The 27,105-nt window shown below is 46.0% G+C and overlaps 2 protein-coding genes across 5 annotated transcripts in view; one reads left to right on the forward strand and one right to left on the reverse strand.

The window, feature by feature from the left end:
• The window catches only part of MSL2 (MSL complex subunit 2), a 17,403-nt gene extending 2,110 nt beyond the window's left edge, over nt 1-15,293 (forward strand). For both annotated transcript variants that reach the window (XM_039696877.1, XM_039696876.1), the window contains exon 2: nt 11,765-15,293. In XM_039696877.1, coding sequence (XP_039552811.1) covers nt 11,845-13,362 — 1,518 coding nt within the window. In that variant the 5' untranslated portion in view covers nt 11,765-11,844 and the 3' untranslated portion in view covers nt 13,363-15,293. The remainder of the gene's footprint in view (nt 1-11,764) is intronic.
• Nucleotides 15,294-18,044: 2,751 nt separating this feature from the next.
• Nucleotides 18,045-27,105, reverse strand: part of PPP2R3A (protein phosphatase 2 regulatory subunit B''alpha) — a 53,139-nt gene continuing 44,078 nt past the window's right edge. For all 3 annotated transcript variants that reach the window (XM_039696873.1, XM_039696872.1, XM_039696875.1), the window contains 3 exons: nt 26,845-26,963; nt 25,973-26,079; nt 18,045-21,802 (listed from right to left, as the gene is read on the reverse strand). In XM_039696873.1, the coding sequence (XP_039552807.1) occupies nt 21,712-21,802; nt 25,973-26,079; nt 26,845-26,963 (317 nt within the window). In that variant the 3' untranslated portion in view covers nt 18,045-21,711. The remainder of the gene's footprint in view (nt 21,803-25,972; nt 26,080-26,844; nt 26,964-27,105) is intronic.

A 27,105-nucleotide genomic window follows, 5' to 3' on the forward strand; every position in this document is an offset into this window, starting at 1 on the left:
CTCGGCGCTCGGGAGCGGCGGAGTGGGACCTGCCGGGCTGAGCCCGCCCCCGGCGCGGGGCAGTCGCGGGCAGGGCCGGTCACAAGGGCAGGGAGGCGGCGGCGGCCGGGGCTCGGCAGCCGCGCACGCTGCCAAGGCGGTGGCGGCACGGAGAGAGCGTTCGCCTGAAAACGCAGCGCTTTATTCTGATCTCTGCTTCATCGAGGCTACGGCGGTTGTCAGCGGTTATTGGAATACCCCGGTGTAGTGGAGTTAATCGCTTTAAAAAAGCGATGACTAAGAGCGAGTGTGGTAAAAGATACCCAAAACGAAATACAGACCGTAGAGGCAGGGGAAGAGGAACTTCGTAATTTTTTTCCCCCCTCCTTGAAATGTAAACAATAAGTAATTCCGATTGAAAGCCGGGAAACAATAATTGATTTTTTTTTTTTTTTTTGCCTAGTAGATAAATGTTCTGTAACAATAATTACCTTAAAAAGCAAACAGGCTGGCAGTGTGCTGGGCTTTCCCCGCTCCTGTACCCCAGGAACGAGCGTTCTGTGTGCTGTGGATTTAAAGCCGGGAAAAAAAAATTTATTTTTTTTTTTTTTGTGCCTAGTAGATAAATGTTCTGTAACAATAATTACCTTAAAAAGCAAACAGGCTGGCAGTGTGCTGGGCTCTCCCCGCTCCTGTGCCCCAGGAACGAGCGTTCTGTGTGCTGTGGGCAGAGGCGGTATCGGGAATTTCGGTGTTACAGGCTGGGGAATACTGGGAAGGAATTGCATTCTGCTCTGTTTACGGAGTGGGGGCATGTGTCCGTTCTTGGGAGGAAGCTCTGGAATAAACTGTTCGGTTTCCTTGAACTTCCCTTTGCAGCCTTGGTCAGTGTCGGGAGGGGGCTCTGACCTGTTAGACCCCTTGGTTGTTAAATTTTTAAAAATCTCCTTTTTTCCCTCTGGTAGTTTTAAGTCCTGCCCTGTTTGTGTTCGTATTTTCCTGGCAGAGTTGTTTTACGTTCGCCGTGTTTGTCGGTACCGGTGTGTGTGTTACAGTGGGTTTGAACTGCATCACTGGGGTTTAGAAAGTTAAATATTTTATTTATTTACAGGATCAGGATTTCACTGTTGAGACGGCTAAAGTAGCGTTAGATGCTTCCTATCCTCTCGCTATTGGCTCCTCCCACTTAAAGTCTTTGAAAATAGAGATCTGTTTGCACTGGGAAAGAGGGAGCCCGTTCCCAGGATCTCTGCATCGTCATTTCCTGGAGTAATTTGTCTTAAGGATTTTTCCTCATGGAATCCCGATGCTGCTGTTGATGTATCTCTGCTTTTTATTTCTTATCAACTTAGGTCAAATTGATTCCAACCCCAGCTGTGCTTTCTTCCCATAAATTCTTCCTACTTTTGGTCAGTCACCAGACTGCTTTTGCCAAAAAATACGTAAATATAATTCTGATTTTTTTTTTAAATTGGGTGTTTGCATTGCTGTGCTCTCCGGCCTCTCCACTTTAAGCCTGGTCTTCTGAAATATGTTCTTTGTTCTCCTTGCCTTGCCTTCTTCCCTTCTTGGCCTTTTGCAATCTTAGTTTTACACTCTGTGCTGTTGAAATTGTCTATCTTTAATTTGCCCCTGCCCAAATTCCTGAGCCTTTTTTCCCCCCTTCTTCAGCTTTTCTTGCTTGGTTTTTCTGTCACTCTCAGTTTTGTAGAGCAAACCAGGTTTTTAGTTTGTTTTCTTCTATTTCCTTGTGCCTCCATGGATATTCCTATTTAAAAACTGTGGTTCTGCTTTCTCTCTTGACCCTTTATTTTCTTTGAATATTAGGGTTGTTCCTTTGGTGTATATTTTTTTCCCTACTGTGGCCAGGTTTCAGATAACTGTAGCTGCTGCTTATTTGAAATGTTTTGCTTACAGCTGATTAACCAGTCTTATCTGTGCCTCCTGGACTCCTGTTTGTGGTGTGTCAGTACCCAGGGCCTCAGTAAATTCCACACTCTGTGGAGCTGTGCAGTAAAACAGAGTTACTCAGGTGTCTGCCTTGGGCCTGAGGGGGCCGTGGGGAGTGGGCTTGTCCCACACAGAACTGCTCACTCTGCTGTTCCCAGTGTCACAAATCTACAGTCCAGACTGGTAAAGGCTGGTCCATCTTATTTGCTTTTTGTGTTCCTTTTCTCTTAGTGCTAAGAGCTGTTACACCTTTTATATCTTCTGAATACTTAAGGTCATTAAACCCTATACAACCATCAAAGCCTTTTTAGCTTTGGTGTTTTAAAAGTCTAATTACTGAAGTAAAGGCTACACTGAGAGATCATGACTATGACCACCCAATACTGCCAGAATCCCAGAATATTCTGGGTTGGAAGGGACCCACAAGGGCCATGGCATGTTAGTGAATGGCCCATGGAGGGACTGAACACAGCACCTTGGTGTTCTCAGCACCCTGCTCTGAGCAGCTGAGCTAACTGTGCACTGTGGGTTTGGGTTGGCTTTTTTGTTTTAATGCTTGAAAGCTTTTCTGATGCTCACTTCTTGCTGCCCTGTTTGTCTGTTTATACCATGAGACCCAAATACCTGGCTCTGGGTCCATGGACATGGAACTTGGAGTGTCTGGTACTTTCCTGGCACAGATCTTTGTAAAGTGCTGAGTGCTTTGTGGGAGAAATGCTGCAGGAAGTACCAGTAGTGGTTAAAGTCTCAAGTGCTGGACTTCTAGGAATTCCCTTGGGAAGTTACTCCACAAATTAGTGCTCCTTATGTCATCAGCTTTTTCTCAGTGTGTAATCTCTCTTGAGTGCATTCTGTAATGCTTTGTTGTGCTGTAGGTATTAATTCCATGGTCCAGATTGTCCCTTTAATTTTTAGGGAACTGTTTTTAGGAGAAATGAGTGCTAGCTACATAAATCAGCTAACATTCCTGGGCTTCCACTGTGCTCCCAAAGCACGAGGCATAAGCCAGCTCATTTCCTTGTGATCCCATAGTCTTTTACACCAGCTCACATAGCAGGGGGTGGCAGAAGTTTTTGGACCCACATAATTATGAAGTTCTAATTAAAGCTCTGATTTCACATTCAGATTGGCACACATGGAGTTGCAGCAGTAGAAAGCCAAAATGTAAATACAGTACGCCAGTGTAAGTCAGCTGAATCAGTTCTGGGTGGATTCAAGGTCTCCCTCTTGCCTCATGATGGGTGATAAGGGTTCAGTTCTGTAGCTGGAACAGCCGTGTGTGTATTTCTAGGATTTAAGTGTGATCATGTGACAGTTTCCTGGACAGTGCTGTAGGTAATACATCATCCTTTTATAGGGATGTATAAGACAATATTTCCTAGAGCTTTTAAAACTTGAAAATAACTGCTCCCATGTGGGCATTAGGCAGAAGGGCTGTGCCTTGTGTGTTTTGAGGATGTGAAATACAAGTTTCAGTCTCTGGAATAAAGTAATTATTATAAAACTGCATGTTAATACACATTTAGTTTAAAAATAGCATAGTAGAATTTGTGCAACAAGCTCCTGTGTTTTAAAGGTGCTGTCCATTGGGATAAACATCTTAGCAGTTAGAATCATTCTCTGGTTCAGATACCATGCAGGTAACTGCAAATCTTGGTCTTTTCAGCATTAAGAGCCTTCTTTGAAATTCTTGTAAGAGGTGAAATGCTTGTAAGAGATAGGATTGCCAGTCAGATCAGCTTAGCTTTTTATCCATAGAGAACTTCATCATGGAATCTCTGAAAGATATTTCAAAGGTATGTGAAAGATGGTTATTGCTGTTTGAGAGAGTTCTTGGGAGCTGGCAGGGCTGCAGGACAACATTTTATGCTTGGCCAGGAACCCAGCTGGTGCTGGGAAATACAGGATGAGAATACAGTTCTTGTCTTAAACATCCTGTAATCCCAGTAAGGGGATGTGAGACAACATGTGGCTTTAGGGAGATTAGGGGGCAGGAACAAAGAAACCCATGGCAGCGCTGACGGGTACCTCACAGAGCCCCACCCCGTGTTCTCAGGCAGCTCTTGGTGATTTTAGCCAGGGGTTGAAGGCTCAGTGCTGCAGTAGCATCGTGGAAACAACTCCCAAGCAAGGGCAATGGCATGGACTGCCTAAAAAGAAAAATAAAAATTGTTAACTTTTTGTTTTTCCATATAAAGATTAGTGTAAGGATGTTACTTCCCTCCTGCTCTTGTGTAAAAGCAATAGCCTGTTTTGAGAGTTTTATGCTGCCAATGTAAGTTGAATAGAGTGTATAATATAATTACATATTATAATCAGTTATACTTGGCACTAGATCTGAAATGTCTTTATAGTTGGTGGTATACAGTTGTGTAAAATTTCCCACTTTGTGCCATTCTGCCCATTTGAAGGCTTCTCCTCCTCTTCCTCTCCTCTCTCTGAGGTAATTCTCCTTTGCTTCTGCAGCTTCTGTGTCCCCCAGTGCCCTTCCCTGGTCGGCAGCTCTTGGGGTGTGGTTCCAGCTCAGTGCTGCACTCTGTCCCTGGGAAATAAATGGTGGGAACTGGGCCTGCACAGTTGGACTGAACTTCCCTCAAAGGGGAGATACTTGAGTAACACCTAAACAGATGGAAACTTCCTGGAAAATTCAGTTTCCTGTCACAGACATGGAATAAGGGAGATGAAACAAATTCCCATTCTAATAAAACTTAATTATATGGATGATACTGGAGTTTCCATTTGGGATGTCAGCCATGGCTAAGTTGAGCTTGGATAACAGAGTGTTAGGGTGAAAAAAACATGAGTTTTTAAAGTTTTGTGATGGAAAAGTTTAGCTTGGGACTTCTTCCTTGTCCATTCTCCCTAGGTTGAGGAGAGTGAAGGCTGATTCATGATCTGTGTTGCCAGATCAGAGCTGCCTTTTATGCTTGAAAATTGGTCTGGGTCTGTGGGGTTTTATAGGTATTTTCTCCATTGACATTTTCTTCTTTCCTCTGTTTTCAGTTATGAGAAATAATGTAAACAAAACTACTGATAGTTTTTAAAAGTACATGATTTTCCCCTTAAAAATGGTCATGAATGGTTTCCAAAACAGTTCTGAATTTGTGGAGAATGTGAAAAATAATCAGCATCTCTGAAACAACTATCAGAGAGCATGGGCTAGGGGACTAAGTACCTATCAAATACCTTCTGCGGCAGGTATTGTGTTTGTGCTTGGTCTGGGGAGCAGTTGTCTATAAAATGTCCAGTCTCACATCTCTGTATACACCAGTTTTTACTCAAGAACATGTTGGGTGATTTCCTCTTAAAATCTCCCTACTCAACTTCGTTTCCCTTTCCTGTTTTCAAGCCCTGTGTGTGACTCCTGGGAGAACTGCTTTGTCAAGGTTGTCTGCATTGTGCTGCAGAAGTTTTGATAACAGAAAGTTCTGCCAGTAGAATTTAGATTGGTTTCTAAACTAAAAATACTCGTCTGCCTCGGAAGAAAATTGAGTAGGAAGAGAAGTAGCTGTGGTCCCCTCGGTGGCAGCCGGGTGACAGTGACTTCCAAAGAGAGTTGCAGTGCTGTCTTTGCTGGGACTGGAGAGCAGTGTTGGTGCTTGAGGAGCTGGGAGGTGATGGATGCTTTAGTGGTGCCTGAGGATATTGATTAAAGCGATTGTGTCCCCACCGTTTAGAGAGGAGTTAATGTGTTGCCAGGAGGCATCTTCATTGGGATGGCTGAGCTGTGTCCTGGGCAGGGAGCACTCCACACTCCTTCCTCTGCCTTTGTTTGCTTTGCTGCCTGAGGTGTACACTCAGGCCTCTCAGCACGGACTGAGCGTTCCTGCATGCTGTGGGGGAGCCTTTAGTAAGGCCAGAAAGCATTCCCTGGGGCTGGGCACTGGCTGGGGAAGTGGTGGCAGTGCAGCCTTTCCGAGCACAGACTTCCCTCTCCTGGAGGAATTGCCCCAGCCCCGCGGTGATGCAGTCTGGAATTCCGGCTCTGCTGAGCCTGCCCACGGCTGCCTCCCTCTGCACCGTGCCCTTGAGAGCACACTTCACTCGGAGATTCTGATGTTCCAGCATTTTTGTTTGGCGAAAAATTGTTTTCATTACTTCTTGTTTGCTTGGAGAATGTGATGAACTTGATCTAGAACTTCCAAAGCAAGTTCTAACTCTTGTGTTTCTGCAGCTTAGAAACATGTTATTGTTTTATACCCATAGGAGAAATGTTAACTTTGCTATTTGAAACTTCTCAAAATACAGCAATCTTGACTTTTGGAAAACATTATGTGAAAATTTTATACTGCATGGTGAAAAAGATTAATTTATCCATCTCTTAAAGCCTCAAAGTTTGAACTTTATCATCCAATTTGTAAAAAATATATTTAGAATTTTTCCAGAGATTTTGTAAACACAAAGACTTTCAAACAGAGCTATAACTTTGACATAGGACTTAGTAAAAATGTTCTGTTGTTCCTTATGTGGGGGGTGGACTCAAAGAAAAAGGCAGTCAGTCCCTTCTGCAATTATAATGCAATTTGTTGTAGTTTTTTTCCTTGAACTTTAGCTAAATAGGTTGACTGTGTTTCTCCAAATATGAAGAAAAATAGTCTAACTGTCTTTTGATCATGGTTAAATTGGGTTCCCATGGTGTTCAGGCAAAAACAGTGCAGTTTTTATTTTTTCAGAGAGTTATACAAACATTAATTCATTAGTCACAACTGTCCCTATACGAGGGTAATAATGTCTTTAACAATTTTTTCATAGTTGTGTGTTCATGGAGGATGTGCAGAAATATTCAGTAGCCAGCAGAATGTTTTCTCTGATAAAATTTTGAAATAAGTATTTTTATTTGATTTGGGGGGTTTTTTAAGTGCTTTTTTTGTGTCCCCCACATTTCCATTACATTCAGCAAGGAATTTATAAGTGTGGAAGTCTTGGTCCAGTTCTGGTGGTGTGGTTGGGGTGATCTAAGGGCAGGGTGGTGTTTGCAGGAAGAAATAATTTCTCATAGTTCACAGGGAGTTCTGTGCTGGGAGTCTTGGGGAACAGGTTTGGTTCTACTTTTTGGCTGAATTGAACAATTTCTCTGTACAGAACCTTGTGTCAAAGCCCATGGAAGGGTCACACATGTGTAGTGCTGTTGTGAACTGCCCTCAGCTCTGTTCGTGTTCTGGAGCTGTGGGCTCAGCTGTGCCCTGGAATTGCAGAGATGTGGTGGTGTCTCAGCTAAGAGCATGGAGCTGGCACTGCTGTGCACTGGGTGGGACACCTGGGGACAGGGGATCCAGCAGATTTCACTGAGAAATCTGAGAGGGGCTGCCCAACATTTTTCTGCCATGGACAACTGCTAGGGCAGGGGTGGGACAGACATCAGTCTGGGGAATCTGGCTCCTGACTTGGTGCAATTTTGGTGAAATGCATCAAATCCAACATGGTCCAGCCCACCCTGAGTGTAGGTTTGGAAGTGGGGGGTGTTAGGGCTTGGGGTCTGAGATCTTTCCCTGCTGTCATTCCATGCACTAATCTGTGTGAGTCAGAACGTGTTCAGTTTTCTGGTTTTGTGGGAAGTACCCAGATCTCCCACCCCTCTAAAACAGATCCCACACATTTGTTGTATTCCTCTGCAGATGGCTGACAGACCTTTTTGCTGCTCATCATATGCCTGCCTGTCTGTCGTCAGATAGTTTTGCAAATAGTGCTTTTAGGGGGTTTATCCAACTCGGGAAACGCTGCTTTTGTGAGGGTATTTTCTGTTGTGTTTGCCTTAAAGCCTCGTTGAGCTGCTGCTCATTCTTCTGTGGGCTCCAGCTGATGATTTCTGGGATGAGAAGATGCAGTGTGGAGTGGCAGGGGGCAGTTCAGGGAAGGAGGTGGGAGAGCAGGGCTTTTCCTTCCCTCCCTGCTGCAGCTGAAGCTCTGGAGCTGCAGGTAGAGGGCTGGCTGAGCACAAACCCTGTGCAGTGGTGTAGGTGGGAGAGCAGGGCTTTTCCTTCCTTCCCTCTGGAGCTGCAGGTAGAGGGCTGGCTGAGCACAAACCCTGTGCAGTGGTGTCACAGTCTGTGAGAACCAGCTCCTGTCCTTCAGGAGCTCCTGGGCTCTGAAGCTTGGACGTGGCAAGTTGTTGGAGCTTTCTGGCTGTTGCTAATGATTTTAGTAGAAACAATCAGATGATGTTTAATCCCAAAATGAAAAGGCTGACAGTACAGCAGTGCAGCTGTCAAAGCTCCAGCTGTGGATATGACTTTGGGGTCCTTGGCACGTAGAAGTGTGTGAAACCTCACATGGGTAGAGCTTCCTGTTCCTCAGAGCTTGGTAAGGGCTCAGTATTTTTGTTTCTGTAATCGTGTTTAAAAATAAGCTCGTGCTCACTGTGCTGTTTGATGGGCATGGATTGGTGGCTGAGCTCCCTTGCTGCCCTCTCCTGTGTCCCATGGCTGCCCCTGGTGCTGGCTGAGCACCAGAGCTCTTGTGGTGATCCCAGTGCAGCCAGGATGAACCCCAGGGATACAACTGTATTTGTAAAAAAAAAAAAACAAAAAAAACTTTAATAATTAAATAATTCTTAAGACTTTGGGTTGTTGGAAAAGCCAAGATAATTTTCAGTGATTAATGTCCCAGTAGCATTTCCAAGGACCCTAAATTAGATATTTGTGTTTAGCCCTTTCTTGCCTTTGCTGAGGATAGGTGAGAATGGCCAGAGGTACCTGTTCTTCCCAGTGAATTTCATCCATTGGGAGCATATTTGCTGGGTACAGATACCTAACAATTGTTTTGATTCCAATTTTTCTCCTCCCTTTGGCCTCAGAGACACAAGTTGCAGATGCTTCCCCTTATGCCTGCAGCTGTGAAATAATGCTCATTAAGGCCCACAGCAGAAAGTATTCCCTGTGGTTTAAGTGACCTCCCTTCAGCTCCTGGGACAGCCTTTCCAGATCAGCTGGGATGTTTGGTAAATAATATATTAAAAGTTTTTCTTCTGTATATACTCCTCATTAATTGTAAGTGCTGATATTATTGTATGTGTTTAGTCAACCTCTCTGAAATCAGGACAGTTAAGAGCTGATGTGGAAGGAAAGTCTCATATTGGAGGGTTTGCAAGAACACAGTTTTGCTTTTGGTGTATTGATAAACCCCTTAGCAAAGAGTGAGAAAGTTCAGTAGCAGCAGGCTACACAGGGCTGTGTAACTGAGGGTCTGCAGTAATTGTGGAAGGGTCTGTGCAGGTGAGTGGCTGCCAATAAAATGAAAAATTACATTTAGCTTAGAGAAATACTAAATTATAAGCATGGAAAAGTACTAACTTCAGGGCCCACCATGTTTATATCTTGGAGATCTATATACATTTTTAAATTTCTGGAGAGGGGCAGCACAGATGGCCACCAGGCAAAAGTGAGATCTTGGCTTTGCAAAACTTCAAAGTTCCAAAACAGCTCAGATGCTGTTTGTGGGACAGTGCTGCTGACTTAGTGCCCCTCCCTGAGTATTACAAGTAATGAAACTTAATTTTATGGGAAATTAGCATCTCATGGTTGACTTTTTTTTTAACTTGTCAGTACTAAGACTGAGGAGAGTGATAGTGCCACAGAATCCATACAAGAGAGAAACTTTGAAGAATGAATATTCAATGAGATATGAGCTGAAACAGAAAATATTCCCACAGCTCAGGCATTCCTAATGTCTCTCCAGTGTAGGTTGCCTGGCATTTACTGGGAGTAGAACTTGCTCTGTTCTTCCTGGCAGTGAGAGCATGTGAAGTGTTTTGTCTTGTCAGTCCGTCTGGTTTTTCCCTCAAAGCCTCCAGAAATTTAAATTTTCCTGTATCCTCTTTTAGCATTTGTACTTATTCAGGAGTTTCAGCCAAATTTATTTTGGGAGAAATAAAACACACTGTTGGTGTTGCCTTTTTAAAAAATCTATTTAAAAGTTAAGGTGGTATCTTGTTATTTGGTGCTGTCTCTGAAGTATTTTAGTTCTGTAAAGCATCATAACTCAGCCTTATTGTCCTAAGGAGCCAAGAGAGGCTGAGGAGTGCACCCAGCTGCTTTGTGCCATTAATTGGGAATTAATTAATGCTGGTGGCTTTTGGCCCTGGGAGCACTGTAGTTGCAAGGCTCTGGTGTCTGCACTGGCCAGGGCACAGCTTGTGCTGGTGCTGTGGACTCAGGACCCAGGGGGCTGGACCATTGCTGGTGGACAGAACTTCAAGGAGCTGGTGGGATTTAAAGTTCTGGTTTTGTTCTCCTCAGGGAACTTTCCTCCTGAAATCAAGTTCCATCTTAGGACCACAATGACCACCTCTGCCTGTGTTGTTTATATTGTGACATTTCAAGGGAATTTGGGAAAAAAACCCAATAAATCCCCCTGCAGGTTGGACTGTGTGACTTCATGTTCCATCTGTTGGCTTTAAACCTTCCCAGCTTGATGTGATGAGTGTTTTGTCTTCTCCTGGTGGGGTCCTGTCACACTGCCACACAGGGCAGGGCTCATTCTGTGCCACTGTGTGTGCCACCTGCCAGCATGCTGAACAACTGGATTCCTCTGCATTTATTAAAAATTACTGTGTAATAGCAACCTGAGCACTGACTCATGTGATTTGCTGCTCAAAACCCAGTTTACATCCAGCCACACCAACTGAATGATAGCTCAGGTGGAGGGCTGGGAGCAGCCCCTTCCCAAAGAGGGATCAGGGAATGCTGAGCAATGAGAGAAAACATCTTTGATATTTTGAGGGTTTTATCCCAGTCTGATTTGATACATGCTCTTTGCTTCCTCTTCCCAAGTTGTTTAATTTCATTCACTTGTTGCAGCAGATTGTTTTCACTTTGGAAGATCTGGGTGGGAATTCCCTGATGGCTGTAACTCATCCAGCAGAGGCTCCTTATGAGTGAAAGGTCTGATCAAAGCTGGGAATGTGTTGCTGGGAGGGGAGGGGAGCCTGTTGCTGGGGATGACTATAGATACTCTGCAGTTTAATTTAGGAGATGGAATATCTTTCTGGCCTAGAGCTGCCTGGAAATAGCAAAGCAATACTGTCACTTTCTGGATATAGGAACTAGTTGGATTGTTTCTATACAAAATTTAGTTTCACTTGTTCTTTCATATTTTATCCTTAGGTAATATTTGGGTTGTTCTTAAGTAAAACCAAAGTCATTCTTCCAGGTTTTTACAGTTTTGGGGATCTGCAGACAAAACTTTTCAGACTGTCAGTGCTGGGGGCCTGAAACTTTCTGGGTTGTCATGGGGTGTGGATTCCTTTAGTAGCTGATTTTTATTAGTTTTTTATTCTAAACACTAAAATATTGAAAAAATTATTTATTCTGATGGTTTCACTAAATGCTAAATGAAAAATAACACAAAGTCTACTGTGTCTTCTTCCCTTTAGGGGTGGATATTTCATGATTTTTACATTCCTTTCAGAGTGTTTCCTTTCTCTACTCTGTTCCCATTTGCTTTTACTAATTCCATTAAAATCTTTGCAGTAAGTTATCATGGGAGTTTATTATTTCACTTTTGGAAATTGATAGAAATCTTGTGTGTTCTGTAAGTTTCTGTGGACAAAGCTGAAGGGGAGAAGGCAATCAGTAGTTTTGTAGTTGAGAATGTTTCTAAAGGCTGCAGCACACAACACATTGTGGTGTAATGGTTTTCTTCTAATTTTATCCAATGTTTTAAAACCAGGTTGGCAGCTGTGAGAATTTGTACAGGCAGTTGTTTGGATGGGATGTTTTCTTGTGAATAACTCAACTTTTTGAGTAACTTTTTTTGATGGTACAAAAAAATTCATCCAATAATGTCCAGGAAACCTGCCTTAAGTCCATTGTAATCCTCCTCTTCCTTTTTCTCATAGGAAATTTGCTACAAGATCCTATTGCTCCTACCAACTCCAATTGTCAGCATTATGTCTGCAAAACGTGTAAAGGCAAGAAGATGATGATGAAGCCCTCGTGTAGCTGGTGCAAGGACTACGAGCAGTTTGAGGAGAACAAGCAGCTGAGCATCCTGGTGAACTGCTACAAGAAGCTGTGCGAGTACATCACGCAGACGCCGCTGGCCCGGGACATCATCCAGGCCGTGGATTGCTCTGCAGACCTGCTGGCTCTGCTCAAGGATGGGGCACCGCTCCACGAGGAGGCGGAGAAGTCCTCAGACGCAGCCCTGGCTCTGTGTCTGACGCATTCCCCGGTCCCTTCCACCTCGGAGCTGGCGACGGACACGCCCGGGGGGTTCACGGCGCTGCCCGAGAGCACGCCCAGCCTGGACCTGCGGGGCTCTGTCATCAACGGGCTGCCCCCCTGCAACGGGCTGTCGGTGGAGAAGCTGGGCGTGAGCATCCCCTCCCCCGAGCACGCCGCCGCCATCGATGTGTGCAGCACCGGGGATTACATCAAAACAGAGGACATCCCCGGCGGCCTGCAGCCCGTGTGTGACACCGTGGCCACCAGCGACCTGTGCCCCGCGGGCATCGACATCTGTGGCTTCAGTGAGGACATCAAGCCGGGCGGGTCGCTGCTGCTCAGCGTGGAGGAGGTGCTGCGCAGCCTGGAGACCGTGTCCAGCAGCGAGGTGTGCGACTCCAACCTGCAGCCCGGCCTGGAGGCAAACATGGCCAATGGCCCCTTCCTGCAGCTCTCCCCCCCTCCCCTCAGCCATAACATTTTCATGTCCACAGATGCTTCTCCTCATGGGCTCTCCTGCACGGCAGCCACGCCCAAGGTGGTGAAGCTGAACAGGAAGCGCTCTCGCTCCGAAAGCGACAGCGAGAAGGTTCAGCCTCTGCCCATCTCCAGCATCATCTGCGGCCCAACGCTGGGAGCGTCGGCTCCCGTCACAGTCAAACAGGAAAATAAAATGTCCTTGCAGCCTATTGCGACTGTACCTAATGGAGGAACTACTCCCAAAATCAGTAAAACTGTGCTCCTGTCTAACAAAAGCGTGAAAAAGAACTTAGAACACGCCCCTAAGAAATCCCACCCAAAAGCCAAACCAGGGGTGCTGAAAACAAAAGACAAGGCAAAGGAGAAAGTTCCCAGCAGTAACGTTATGCCAGGAAGCCCAACAAAAACTGTGTATAAAAAGCCACAAGAAAAGAAAGGGTGTAAATGTGGTCGTGCCACCCAAAATCCAAGTGTTCTTACATGCCGTGGCCAACGCTGCCCTTGCTACTCTAACCGCAAAGCCTGCCTTGACTGCATATGCCGTGGCTGCCAAAACTCCTACATGGCTAACGGGGAGAAGAAGCTGGAGGCCTTTGCAGTGCCAGAAAAGGCCTTGGAGCAGACTCGGCTTACTTTGGGCATTAATGTGACAAGCATTGCCGTGCGCAATGCCAGCACAAGCACCAGTGTAATCAATGTGACAGGGTCACCAGTAACGACGTTTATAGCTGCCAGTACACATGATGAGAAAAGTTTGGATGAAGCTATAGACATGAGATATGACTGTTGAACCTTTCTTTCTTTTCCCTGCCATCCGTAGGGGAACTGCTACAGGTTTAAGGCAGCTATGGTTCTGTTTAACTTGCTGGAGCTCCTGCGTTTAGATCACTTGTATCAAGTGTTTTTCATTGCTATGTTCTGTGTATTAGTGTCTGGGAAATAGTTGCAGATAATGGAGGAGTTACCCTAAAACTGTTTTTAGTTCTTACAGCACCTCATAGTTTGAGATGGATTGCTGATGTAAATGATTTTATCACAAGATCTTTTGACAAGGAATATATTGACCTCATTGTACTTGCTCATGCTTTGTGCTCAGTCAAAGCTTCAGCTTCAGTGTAGCATCCAGATAGTGCATCTCAACTGTGCTAGATGATGGCGTAGAGAAATAATTATTTGATGGGTTATAGTCAACATGAGCAGGAAATGACCTGACATTCCTGTGGGAAAGGCAGCACAAGCTGGGGGATACACTCCAGAAAGGGTAGGTAGTGGTGATTGTGAGAATTGGTTGTGCCCTCTACTGAACAGCATACAGTTAAAAAAGATTAATAAATGCACTGAGCTGGCAGGCCAAAAGGCATCTCAGATGGCTGCAGGCAAGGCTCAGGAGGGTCGGGTGGATGCAAAGGTCGAGCTCCAGCTTGGATATCCCGTCCTGGTAATGACATCATCATCCGTGGGCTTTGTCTTCCTAACACTTCACAGGTCATGTCCCTGCTCAGTTGCCCCTCTGAGCCAGCCCCCTGTGCATGACAAGTCACTGAGGGGCTGGGCTGGGGGAGAACATCACTGGTACCCCACGAAGGTTCAAGTTCTATTAGCACCATCCTCTCCCTTTCCCGAGTTCCTGATGTTTTTACTGCTGTTGCTTCTAGGGAAGAGAAGGGGTTTTGTGGGTTACAGGAAGTCCTTGGCTGATTTTCCCCCCTCTGGTGCTGATCAGTGCCAGGGCTACAGGGAGATGCTGCAGCACTTATCACCACTGGGGGGTTGTTTGATCAGGTTTGTAACAGAGCCGGGACCCCTCCCACGGAGGGGAGTTCCCTGCTGCCAGGTACCTCCCAGCCAGGGCACAGGATCCAGGGCTATCAAAGGTCAAATTTTTGGGGTGTTTGCTAAACACAATAAGCTAGCTATAACTCACTCCACCCTGAACCTATCTCACTTTTGCTAAAATGTTGAAAATAGCTTTTGAAGGTCATTGCTTTTCAGCCTGGGCCAAAAGGCTCGAAAATAGAAAAATAACACAAAGTTGTCGAGCTTATCTGGAAAAGTGTTACAGTGAAAGAGTTCCTCTCAGGAATTCAGCTTTGTGCAAAAATGGTTGATTTCAGCGCAATCCCTAAATAAGAGTGCAGGCACAAGATTTAGTTGTGCCTTCAGGGCTTCATTGGAAGCCTAAAATGTTGAGATTGCTTTGTGAAAGTAGAAATTCTCCTCTTGGAATGACAGAGCACAACCCGAGCATGGGCTGACTCGAACACAAACATTACTGTCTGATTTTAAAGGCCATTCCTGTTTCAGCAGCATGTTAAATAGTGTGTGGATTTTTTAGTTCCTGTCCTGCTTCCATCTTCCCTCTTCCCCAGGCACAGCCCCTGCGGTGCTTTCCGGCCCGGCGCTGGGTGTGCTTTGATTTGGCACAAAGCACGTACAATGACGGTTCCTCACCGAGAAATGAGCAAAAACCCTTTGGACACAAATGGCACCTCCTTTTGTTTTGTAGTGTACCATGGTGTCATTTTCTGTGAATGTGGTCAGAGCTTTTTGTTGGTTTTGGTTTGTTTCTCCCCCCGTCTTTTTTGTGGGGTGGGCAGGGTGGGGGGTTAAAGCCATAGGAAGAAAAATGTGATGTACGTGTCCAGTCTGTACTTTTTTGTTTTTGTTTTGCAAGAAGAGTTGAAAAATATTTTTGATAATGAGTAAATGGTGGAAAATGCTTCTTAGTATTCTTGTCTTTATTTGCCAACCCAAGTACCTAAGATCTGTGTTTTTTAGCCCTCATGAGATTTAACGATGTCCTATTAAAATGTATTTAGTTAAACTTGTATGTGATTTTTGTGTTGACCCAGAGGGATCCTACCAGTCTCTAATTTGGTGGTTTGATCGTGACCTACTAATGTAAATCTGTTTATTAGTCCACTGCGTGTAAGCGAAGCAGCGACCCGGAGGCTGGGAGTGGCTGCGCAGCACGGGTTGTGTCGGAATGCTTTTGCAGAGCTGTTCAGTTTTGCCGAGATTGTTGATGGTACATTTTTAGGACTTTCATTAAATTAAATACAAAGTACCTTTGCTCCAGAAATGCGGGAGTATTTGGAATCTTTACTATCTCACTGCTGCATTCAATGTGGTACCAAAAGTTGGAGAACTTAGGTCAAGAGTGTTTCGGAGCGTCGACAGGAGAGCCCTGATGGTTAATGTAAAACTGCAAATGGTAGATTCAGGTTGTTTCTAAAAAACATTTCCTTTTATGCTGCCACATTCTTGAAATGTATATTAAAATTCAAATTGATTTAATAAATGTTAGTTTTCTAATTCTATTTGGCAATTGCTGAAGGCATCAGTGTGGCATATGTTGAACTCAGTGTCTAAATACTACTTAGTGTGTTGATGATTAATTCTCTAATTGTTTAAATTAGGGTTGGCTTGGTTTGGTTTCCTTACCCTCCTGGCTAGTTGTTTGTGAGCTGAGCAATGGAAAGGATCGTCTTGGTGCTGACAGGAATTCCAGCAGCTCCAGTTGGGAAAGCATTCCTTCCACAGCAGCTTCCTGCTTTGGGGCCTTCCTGCCTTGGCTTGGGCAGAGAGCAGGGTGAGGGCACAGTCCAGCACAGCCCAGGAGGGACTTGTCCCTGCTGCCCATCCCCAGGAGCTGGAGTCACTGGTGGGTGCAGCTCAGTGATTATTTGAGCTCCAGCCTGGCCCCAGCTGGGCTGCCCGGAATTCCCGGTGTTCCTCCTGCAGTTCTCTGGATCCGGGAGCTGCTCTCAGCATTGGCACAGAGGGAGCTGCTTGGGGATTTCTTACAGAGGAAGTGTGTGATATTCCAGTTTTCTTCCCAATCCCCCTGAAGGCAGGGATTAACTGCCAAACTTAATCAAAACCCTGTAATTTGTAGAGCAGAATCAAAAAGCAGTTTTTGGTCATGTGTAGTGGTACAAAATGCAGTGCTTCTGACCATTCAGATCTGAACATAGTTGTGAACAAGGAAGAGAAGCCCTCTACACTTCCCTGTGGAGTGGAAAGGCTTTTCCCAGGTATCACACATTAGGACATGTTAAAAAACGTTCAGACACACAAGGCAATGTGGCTGTTGGTGATGGGGCGTAGAGGGCAGGGTGGAGCTCTCAAAGGTTAGATTTGGTGATCATGGGGCGTCTTTTCCAACCTTAACAATCCTAGGACAAACCAGAGGCTGGGATTAAATCCCAGAGGGGGGACAGGGAGACAAAACATTACCTGCTGGATGTGTTACCTTTGGTTCTCCTTCCCTGGCTTGTCTGCCCACAGTGCAGAGCCAGAGGCACTGGGCACAGCAGCCTCTCCCTGCAGATGTTCTTCCCTTGCATGGGAGCTGAAAACATTCCCAGGGAACAGCTGCCCTCGGTGCCTTCAGCACAGCCCAGGGCTGCCCCTGCCAGCCCCAGCATTTGATGGTGTCAGAAGAACCTGCAGAGTTACAGAGAAAGGAACCCAAAAAGCCAGTTTGCCAAGGCAGCTGCTTCTGGCACAGCAGGGAGCTGCTCCCTCAGTGAAACTCCAGAGCTTCAAGGAACAGATCCCACAGCTGTGGCACAGGGATGGTGCAGAGGTTGTGGTGTGACCCAGCACAGAAGCATCTTTTTACTGCATGCAAGAAGCACCACCTCCCCAGATAATTCTTACTTAAATTCCACGCAAACCAGAAAAGGATTTTTGATTGCTAAGCTGGAGAACTGAAAGGACAGAAACAAGCACCTTTGTAAGGATCATTCCAAGTGTGTGGCACAACTGAGGAAATCCCCTCTGAAAGGTAGGTGATGCTGCTTCCAGTACTACCAAGAACAGCAGAGGCAGCTCTTTGGCCTTAACTATTTAAATTTAGGAATTGAAGTGCTTTTGATACCCAAAAGAAACTCACCAGAAGGTGGCTGTTCTATAGACACATTTAGGCACCCCTTGGTGAAGCAATACAAGAGCACCACACTGCACAAACTCTGCTTGAGCATTTGCATAAAGGTAAATTAGAAAAGGCATTATTAGATTTTTCCCTTTATTTTTATTTCTTTTTCTCTTTTTTTTTTTCCTTGTTCCACTTGCAATTTTGTCTTTTTTTTTAGGACGGGTTAAAATGAGGGAGTTGGATGTTTTGGTAAGTCACACATGACAGTTCTTCACATTGAGGACACAGATTTGAGTGAGGTAAGTGGCCAGTCAGATTGCTTTCTCCCAGGATTTTTGAGAAGAAAGCCTGGAATTTTGGCTTTGGAAGGCATTTGCTTGCAGGTACCTGGGTGGTGTGAACTCACCACAGCAGGGAAGGAGAGTTTGGCACAGCAGCTGGAGATGAAGTGAGCAGTAACACTCTACCCCACCACCAAGACAGATTTTCCTTTTTAAATTCAAAAGTCCTTTATTTGCCAAAAAAGAAGAAAATATAAAGTAAAAATACAAAGATCAAACCATGCCACCACAAAATGTCTCCAAAACTACTTTTACAAAGTATGAGAACCTTTATTATCATTATTAAATATTCAGTTTCTAACCCCCTCACCCAGTGATACAGTGAGAAGATGAGCACACAAGGGGAAGCTCTGTTTATTTTTTCTTACAGTAGCTCGTGCTCGTCACTGAGGTTCAGTTTTGTTTGCATAGACCTAAGATACTGATCTAGGGACTCCAAATCCATACGGTTACAGTGAAGTTCAGTGAACTTAGCGTTGGTCTTTCAGGACTATTTTGTTTTTGAAACTAAGCCCAGTACCTTGGTTAGAGTGTCTTGAGTCAGCTTTGTTAAATCCTCGGTTCAGGAGGGCAGGAAGGCTTTGGAATCCCTCTCTTGCTGCCCATGTCTGTTCTGCAGCACTTGCCCTCAGAGGCAGGAGGGGAGCTGGAGCACTGCCCAGGGTTCACTGCCAAAAACTGGGATGCAGCAAGTACTACTGAGAAAAAAATCCAACTAGTACCATTCCAGCAGTAATACTGAGCCACAGCTCCCATCTTAGTACTGCAGAGAGAAAATATTTATGATACAAGACAATCACAGTTGTATTACTGTTTGTGATACAACAGTAAAAAGCAAGGGGTTTGTAAGAACACAGGGCTTCATTTTGCTAGACAAAAGCAGACTAGAGAGAACAAATAAGCACAGTCATATTTTTATCATGCAAAATTGTGTTTTACTCACTTTTCTGACTACTCGTAAGGAAAAAGCCTTCATGTGAGCTGGATGTGCACTGAACAATGCAGGATGTGTCCTTCCTGGGATGCAGCATCTGAAGTGGCACTGACATGGAGTCAGGAGGCAGAGCCAGAGCCAAGGGACTCCTGCAAATCTTTTGGGCAGGGATTCTGGGGCTGCTTCTCTGCAGCTGAGCAGCTCTGCTGGCTGGACACAAGCACCCCTGACTATCCCAGAAAAAAGCAAAGTAGGACAGGAATTCCCAAATTTACCTCAGTTAAATCCTGCAGAGTTACAAACCTCCCATCCAGAGCAGCTGGGGACAGGGCTGTCACAAGTGGGGTGTAGAACACATCCTCTATTAATGCACATGTGCCTGCTGAATTGTGGTTATTTCAAGTACTTTAGGGACAGAGAATGGATTTCCATTCCTGGAATATTACTGCAGATTTTGCACTGCCACCACAGTAACAGTGGCTTCTGCAGCTTGTCCTTCAATTCACATAGAATGCAAAATATTTGCTGTAAATTGGGGGGGTTTTGGATTAGCTTGGCTTGTGTTGACCCACCAGAAAGCATGGATTGGGTCTGGATTCACTCTGTGTTGTTGTAGCAGTACTGGATGTCTGTTTGTAGGAGAGAGGGGCTGGCTCTGGGCTCAGCAGAGCAGCTATCAGCTTCCTGTCTCTATTTATTGAAGCAAACCTTGGGAAGGCAGCTGGTGAGTTTCACCAGACTCTGGGTTCTGACTTCTGCAAAGAAAGGCACCAGTTCAGGCTGGCATGGTGTGAGGTGGGAGCCTGAATTCAGGGGTGGGTTGAATTAAAGGCCCTCTGCAAAAGGCCCTGAAGAAAGACCCTGAAGTGCTGGGTGACTGAGGCCTTCCAGAACTGGCAAACGAGGCATTGCAGTACTGCTGCTGCTGGAGGGTTCCATTTCAGCTTAGAATGGGGTCAGGTGCTTCTTGTTCCTTTTGAGCAATCTTAGTCTTTGGAGAGATGTAAAGGGACATCAAACTGAAAGGCCCCTCTGGACCATGGCAGTGAGGGAAGGGTGAATTCCTGCTGTGCCCAGGTTCTTCTCAGGAAAACGAGCTGGTTCCAAGCAGCAGCTGTGGCACCTCCATCCTGTGTCCATTCCTGCAGTCAGTTCCTTGGTGGTTCTGCTTCTGGGCATTTGTGGAATCACCCCCAGGGAAGGTTTTCTCTTCGAGGTTGTGGCAGTGATGGAAATGAGATCCAGACATGCTGTGTGCTCACTGCATTCCAGGGGCTTGTCCTGGTTTGGGCAGGGTGCTCCCAGCTTCACCTGTTACTATGGGATGCAGGTCACCTTTGCTAACAATGTGGGCATCCAGAAGTTTCCCAAATACCAAGTCCAGGATCCTGGGGGGTGTGTATGCATCTGCTCAGTTCAGCTGAAACCTTTCTCTCTTCCCAAATTTGACTGTGGGAGAGCTGTGAGCCCAGGGAGGCAGCAGCACATCCCCCTGGCAGGCAGGCAGGCCTTGGGCTTCAGAGGCTCCTGGAAAAGCCTAGCCTGCACTGGAGTGATCAGCCTGCTCCTCACTTGGGCACTGACTCCTGGAGGTACCACAGGCTCCATCCCATCCTGCCCGTGGGGACACAGAGTTCTGCAGTGCCTGGGTGTGCTCTGCCTCCAGGGAGGGCAGCAGGAGCCTGCTGGAACAGGGGCAGCCATCTCCCAGGAATGCTGCAGGAGGCACAGCTTGAGGCTCTCACGGGAGGTACAGGAGATCCAGGGCACACACAGCAACCCAGCATGACAGACTGGGCACAGCTGGGGGGCTCAGACCTGTCCCAGCTGAGAAGGTAAGGCCCAGAACTGCTTGTACATACATGAGGGTTAAAATTAAGAATTTGTTCTAATCACCCCTGTGCTGAACCACAGTTCCTGCTGGCCAGGAGGGACAGCTGCAGCAGCAGTGTGTGCTGAGAGCAGAGATATCACTTGTGATTCTAGGGGGAAAGTTGGTTTAATTTGCACTTAAAGCAAGAATTCATTAGTTACAGCATTCCTCCCTGAGCCTGGGAGAAAAATTAATTTTGGCAATAATACAGACTAATTCCTTTACTAGTTAAAAGAGGGAGTTGGGTTTTTTTCTTCAGTATCTCAGTCTCTTGGCTACAGGTTGAAGAAGGCTACAGGAGAGGAGAACACAGGAATGGACGGAACTGGTGCACACCAGGCACAGCAGTCTCAACACAGCAGAGATCTGTATTTGCTGTAAATACTCTGCAAAACACTCCTACAAAGTAGAAATCCACACAGACAAAGCTCCGGCCAGAGCCAGATCAGCACAGGAGGGGACACAGGACTAGAACAGGTAACTCCATCTCCAATTCCAGGAGAACACGATGTGGTGTAGGGCAGAAACTGCTCACAGATCCACAGCAGTGAAACAGCCCAGCAGCCAGTGGGAGAGCTTGGGGACAAAGCACAAAGGGACTTCACTCTCCCCATGTGCAGGCACGCTCCCTTTGTTTCCAGGACAGGAAGGAAAAAAAGAACTTCACTGTGACCTGTGTTTTAAAAGATTTCTAGACACACATTTAAGTTAATTTGGCAGCTCTTTTGTCACTCCTGATATAAAGCCAAGGGGACAGAGTGGCACAGGACAGAACTGAGAAATGACCACTATAGATGTTGCATGCAGCTGTTACAGGTAATCATTAGATGCTGGCATTTATTGCACATCTGGGGACATAACAGAATTTATATAGAAATGAAACAAGGTGCAATCACCATTTTCAGTGAGTGTGCACGATAACACATAGTAAAAAGCCTTTTCATAGAAATTACCTTATTGCAATTACACAGGAAGACAAAAAGGGTCTCAAGTTTCAGTGTACAAAATAAAGCACATTGTTCCAATGACGGATTTAAGGAAAAACCCCAAGTGCCTTGGGACTGAATGCTATCCAGTTTGAAAGACATGGGTCTTCCACTTCTCTAAGCTCAGAGATCTGAGATAATTAGCTTGTCTGACTTGTCTCCAGTTTCAGGGGGAGGTAAGACTTCATCTGTGTCATAGTCATCTTCACATGATCTGCAAAGACAAAAGGTGTGTCTTTAAAAGCTGTATTTTGGTTTTCAGGGCTGTTACTTCAGTGGCTACTAAGTCAGCTGGCTAAAATGCAGGAGCATCTGAGAGGTGAACCTCGAGGAGGAGATTCCTGAGGCATGGGGAAGAGGGTGGGAGTCATCAGGACTCTGAGAGCAGACAAGGATCTGTGCTCCCATCCAGCCTCATCTCACTGGTGTTCAGCACTGGAAAATTTGAATCCAGCTTCAGTAACAGTTGTCAGGAACTCCCAGAGCCTCAATAGTTCAGTGTAGAGACAAAGTCATCCAACCACAGCCCCACAGGAGCCTTGGCTCAGAAACACCTGGTTCAAAGCATCTTCTGGCTGAGATGTGTTTTGACAGACACAGAACAGTTGTGGCCACACTTTCATGTTCCTCTCTCCCTCAGCTGGAAGTTTGATATCCAGGATTGAGCATTTATGGTCTGAGGAGGTTTGGTGGGAATTCCCAGCTCCAGCTGCACTATCCAGGCTGGTTTGATTCCATGCCCTGCAGCAGAGGCTATGGCTCTGGGCTCTCAGCCCATTCCTAGTCCCAAGAAATGATGTTTTTAAGTTGTTTCCCTTCAGTCACAGCATACTATGGGTTAGTTTTGAAGGGCTCCCAAGAAATTAAAGTTCTTCCTTTTGTTCTAAAGCAAGGTTGCTCACAAAGGAAATGCTGGAACAAGTGCTCCAATGGCCAGGACAGGAATTGCTCTTATGTTCAGTGGTAAACTGGGCTGCAAAAAGGTGAACTGCTTTGATAGCCCAGCATGGATGCCAGGAAGGAATTGTCTACCCCTTCCTGTGGTGTTTTTCCCTTGACTGACCCAGATGAAGGCAAACCTTTGGGAGGCTGTCAGGGTCTGTCCTGCTGTAGGCAGGATGCTCCCTGTGTGCAGGGAGACCAGCCCAGACCTTCCTGGAGAACACTGTCCTCTCTCCCATAGGGAAACCACCTGCTTAGTAATTCTGCCACCTTCTGGATTCCTGCATAAGTGGGAGTAGGGAAACAATGGTCTGGTCTGGATCTTGCACCAAACCTCTTCTGACCACCTGTGCAAGTTGCCAAAATATGTGCAATTTGCACCCTTCTTGCCTCAATGGTGCCTGTGGGGGCTGTGCTGCCCTGCCCCTCCCATCAGGAATGGATTGGGAACTTTGCAGGTGAATCATCTCAATGCCTTCTCTAATCTCTCCTTGGTTTAAAGGATGCAGCTGAGGAAAACTTTGTATTTCCATTTGAATGCTGTTCTTAGAATGTTCCTTTTTTATCTCCTTTTCCCCCAATTCTACCACCTTCTGTTAGCCTTGTCCCTTTCTCTCCTACACATGGAACATGACTTCTTCCCTGCATTGCACAGTCACCAGCAGCTGGAGCTCCACTATAACCTTTTTCTTCAGGCATCTTCTGCACTAAACCCTCTCACATCTGCTTCCAAAGTGACTTCCCACTGTCCTTTCCCAGTGAGTTACTTTTCCACTGCACTGGTTTGCTCCTTAAGAGTCAATAGTGCCTGCTTTTCCCATCTTGGGATAAATGCTTTCCACCTTTACAGCTAAAGAGCATCCCTGGGATGCTTTGAACAAGATTAGCACTACAGGTAGTCAATCCTTGCTCTCCTCCCAGGCCAGTTTCAGAACTCCAGTCCTATGAAAACAAATATGGGCTTGTGTAGGTTCAATACCCATTCCTTCAGACTCAACTGTGGCAACTCTAGGTTGTTCAGAGGAGGGAAATTACTCCAGGGAATTCTTTGCCCTTCCTTCTGGCAAACACACATTTTGGCTCTGGGTGGTTCAAGGATGTCCTTGTTCCCCCTCTCCCTTCCTCACACTGCTGGGTTCTGGGAATGGAGCAGCTGAGCCATCAGACAGCTGGAGGGAGACAAGAACAGTGGTCTAAGCTGCCTAAACCAACACCCTCTGATCCTATGCCTCTGTCCCTGCTCTCCCCTCTGAGCAGGATGCTCTGCACTGTGCCCTGCCTCCCTGTTGCTCAGGGGACATTTTCCCACAGCAGCTGATAAAAGCTGCTCTTCCTCCTTCTCTTTCTTCCCATGTAGAAAGATCTCCTTCCCTGAAGGCAACGATGGTTTCCATGTCCATCAGCTGCCTGAGGCTGGGTTCTGGGATGAGAACCAAGCAGTGCCCATTGCTGCCCTGCCCTGCAGGGAAGGCTTGGCTTGCTGCAGCAAAGGCTTGTGCTGGGCAGAGCCAGCTGCTGGTGCTGCCTCCAGAGAGCAGAGTGAGGATCCATTCCCCAGGGACAGCCTCTCTCTGTGGAATCTCACACAGGTCAGAGAGCAGAGTGTGGCTGAGAAGAGCTCAGACCAGCTGAGGCTTCCAGTGAAACGGGATGCTTTATTGCTGTCTCCAGCATGACAAGACCTTCCTCTTATTTTTGCTGACTGCAGCTCTCAATGGAGTCCAGCATCCTGGAAGTATCTGTGGGTGCTGGGAGGATCCACTGCCTTGATGAGGTTCCCACTCTGAGACCAGGGCTCTCTCCTGGGCATGCCCCAGCCAGCTTTAGACTGACTGGCTTTAGAAACTTTCCTTCCAGAGAAGGGCTGGGCTAATCACAGAAGTGGGACACACTCATTAATGCATCTGTGATTGCTGAATGATTGTTGTTTGCAAATGTATTCATAAGACAAAGACTATATTTCATGTTCTGCCAGCTAACTTAGCCAAAAATCTTCCAGTCTCTCCCAGAGCTCACCAGGAATTGTCTTGGTTCTGTCCCCGCTCCCTGTTTCTGTCATCCTCAAAACACAGCAGAAATAATGTATGTGCAAAAACTCAATGGCTCTGTCTGGCAAATTTGTCTGGGCATCCAGCTCTTTGTTTTTCTTTTTCCTTTCTTTTTTTCCTTCGTGGTCTGTTGCTATGCTCCACAAATGAGATCTAATCCTGCTGCCATGACTACAGAGCTTTTCAGGGGCTCTTAAAAGCTAGCAGCCAGGTTGCTGACATGCTCTTTGCAGGAAGACACGCAGCTGCTTCAGACCAAACTCAAAAGTCTGACATCATTTGTCGCTCTTCCCCTGGTTTTGGTGACTTTGGGAATTCATGGTCCTGCATGAAGCTTTAATGGCAGCCTCCTGTTTCTTTTCTGTGCTGAGGACACAGGTGTTGCAAAGCAGCTGCAGGGAATGCAGCAATTTCATTTTCCATCCTGCTCTACCTCATCTTCCATTGTGAAGGCCATAGAGAAGGCCAGGCAGCTCAGAGGGGCTGAGGGAACAGCCTGGTGCTGTTTGGACACACAGGCAGAGAGGGGAACAGCTCTCAATAGCTTTGCAAATCTCTGTGCCTAATTAGTAGGTGCTACTGTTATCCCAAGCAATTTCCAGTGTAGGAAGTTCTGAAAATGATACAATCTTTCAATACTCTACTGGCTCTATAAATACTGCTTAAGAGTGGATGCAATCCTGAATCATGCAGGATTAACACAGGGTAAGCATTCTTTGTGTGGCTGAAAGAAATATTCTCAAGAAGATGCCAACACAGACACAAATCTAAAGAAAGATTAGACTGAGTCTCCATTTATGTGCAGGAAGCCCTTGCCCACAGAGAAGTTCTGGAACAACTGCTCTGCCTAAATTCACTGGCTAAAGATAGCTGGTGTGTCTGTCCAGAATCTTACAGAAGGCTGAAAACTGAGTGTAGGTATTGAAGAAAACAAATGTTAAAAAAAAAAAAGTCTCAACAAACTTAGTAAATGAATGAAAATATTGAAGTATAACTTACAAAGAGCACAGACTAACAGACAAAGTTGGACTAAAGAAAGTCTGTGCTAGGTATAATAAATGTAACAGAGTTACAGTGACAGTGTGACATGGTCAATACACAGCCAAGACCAGCAAAAGTCATTTGATCTCTATTTTTGGAAGGTGACCAAAAGAAATAGGCTTTCTTTTTCCCCCTTCACAGATGTGTGCAGCTGATCCAAGTGGCTGCCCCCCAACACTGCTCCACTGCTGCTGTAGGAGCAGCTGTCCTGGGCCCCATGTGTCCAGCCCAAATGTTCACCCCACTGCTCCTCCCTCTGCTGGCAGGGGCAGCACGTGCCCCCACCAGAGCCCAGCTGGAGGCAGCCCTGTGTGCCCAGGCAGTGCCCAGGGCAGTGCCAGGCCCGTGCTCACCCCTCCTGGAGCTGCTCATTCCCAGACTCCTCGGCCACCAGGATCTCGTACTCCTCAGCCGCGTACCTGTCCCAGTCTGAGGGCTCGGGGCTGTCGCTGTCCGTGTCCTAAAGAGACCACACAGTCAGCTCTGGGCCAGGGAGGAATGGAGGGAAACAGCCAGGCAAAAACTGCCTTAACTGAGGAAGTCACAACCATCTCGGAGTGTTTGAACATCTGCATATAAAGGACTATGAAAAAACACCTCTCAGGTCTGTAAAGCTCAGCATGTGACCTGAGATGCCAACAAACTGCATCAGCTCCACTTCAGCAATGCAACCACCACACACTTGCTGTGCTCTAGCTCAGTTTGTGCTCTCCATACAGGACAGAAGAACTCGGTGGTTTCAAATCTGTCCATCAAAGGTTCATTGTAACTGAGCTTTTGAGGGACTCTTTACAGTTTGCTAAGTTGGGGCAACTTTTAGAGAAGATTACAGGAATGCCTCTATAAATACCTGGTCCTCTGCCATTTACTACAGGATGGGGATAGCAAGTTATCCCTCTGGTCCTACTTGACTGCTTTTACGATGATCCAGTTTAAGCAAACAAACAAAGTGGTTCTGTCTTGGAATGTACTTAAGCCTTGAATCATGGAACCACAAAGTTTCTATTGCAGATTATGTGGGAACAACTATGAGGGAACCAAAGCTGGTTTTGGCATCCCCTCCACTTTTCTGTACTTTGAGCAGATAAGAGGCTTCTAGGAGACAATCAATAAGCTGTACTTGTGAAAAAAGTTTTCTTTTATTCAGTTGGGTTTTCCCTACATCCAGGAGCCCTCCAAAGATGAGTGTGAGATTTCCTTATTTAGAAATAAAGGTGATTTATACCTTTTGCACTGCAAAGGGATCCCTCTGTTCATTGTCCAGATATTTCTCTAAATTGAAGAAGGTGTTGAAGAACACATGAGCCATTCTGCACCTCTTCAGGTCTCGCAAGGTTACTCTTCCTACAGAAAACCCCACGATTGTTACTGAGTTCTTACAGAGATTTTAATTGCAAAAGCAATTCAAAAGCACAAAATTCCTTCCCAAGTCAGTCAAGGATGTTAACATTATTCAATAAACGGGCATGTTTATTAAGCTTAAATC

The sequence above is a fragment of the Passer montanus genome, unplaced genomic scaffold (genome assembly GCF_014805655.1).
Source record: "Passer montanus isolate IOZ18808 unplaced genomic scaffold, ASM1480565v1 scaffold115, whole genome shotgun sequence".
NCBI classification, from domain to species: domain Eukaryota; kingdom Metazoa; phylum Chordata; class Aves; order Passeriformes; family Passeridae; genus Passer; species Passer montanus.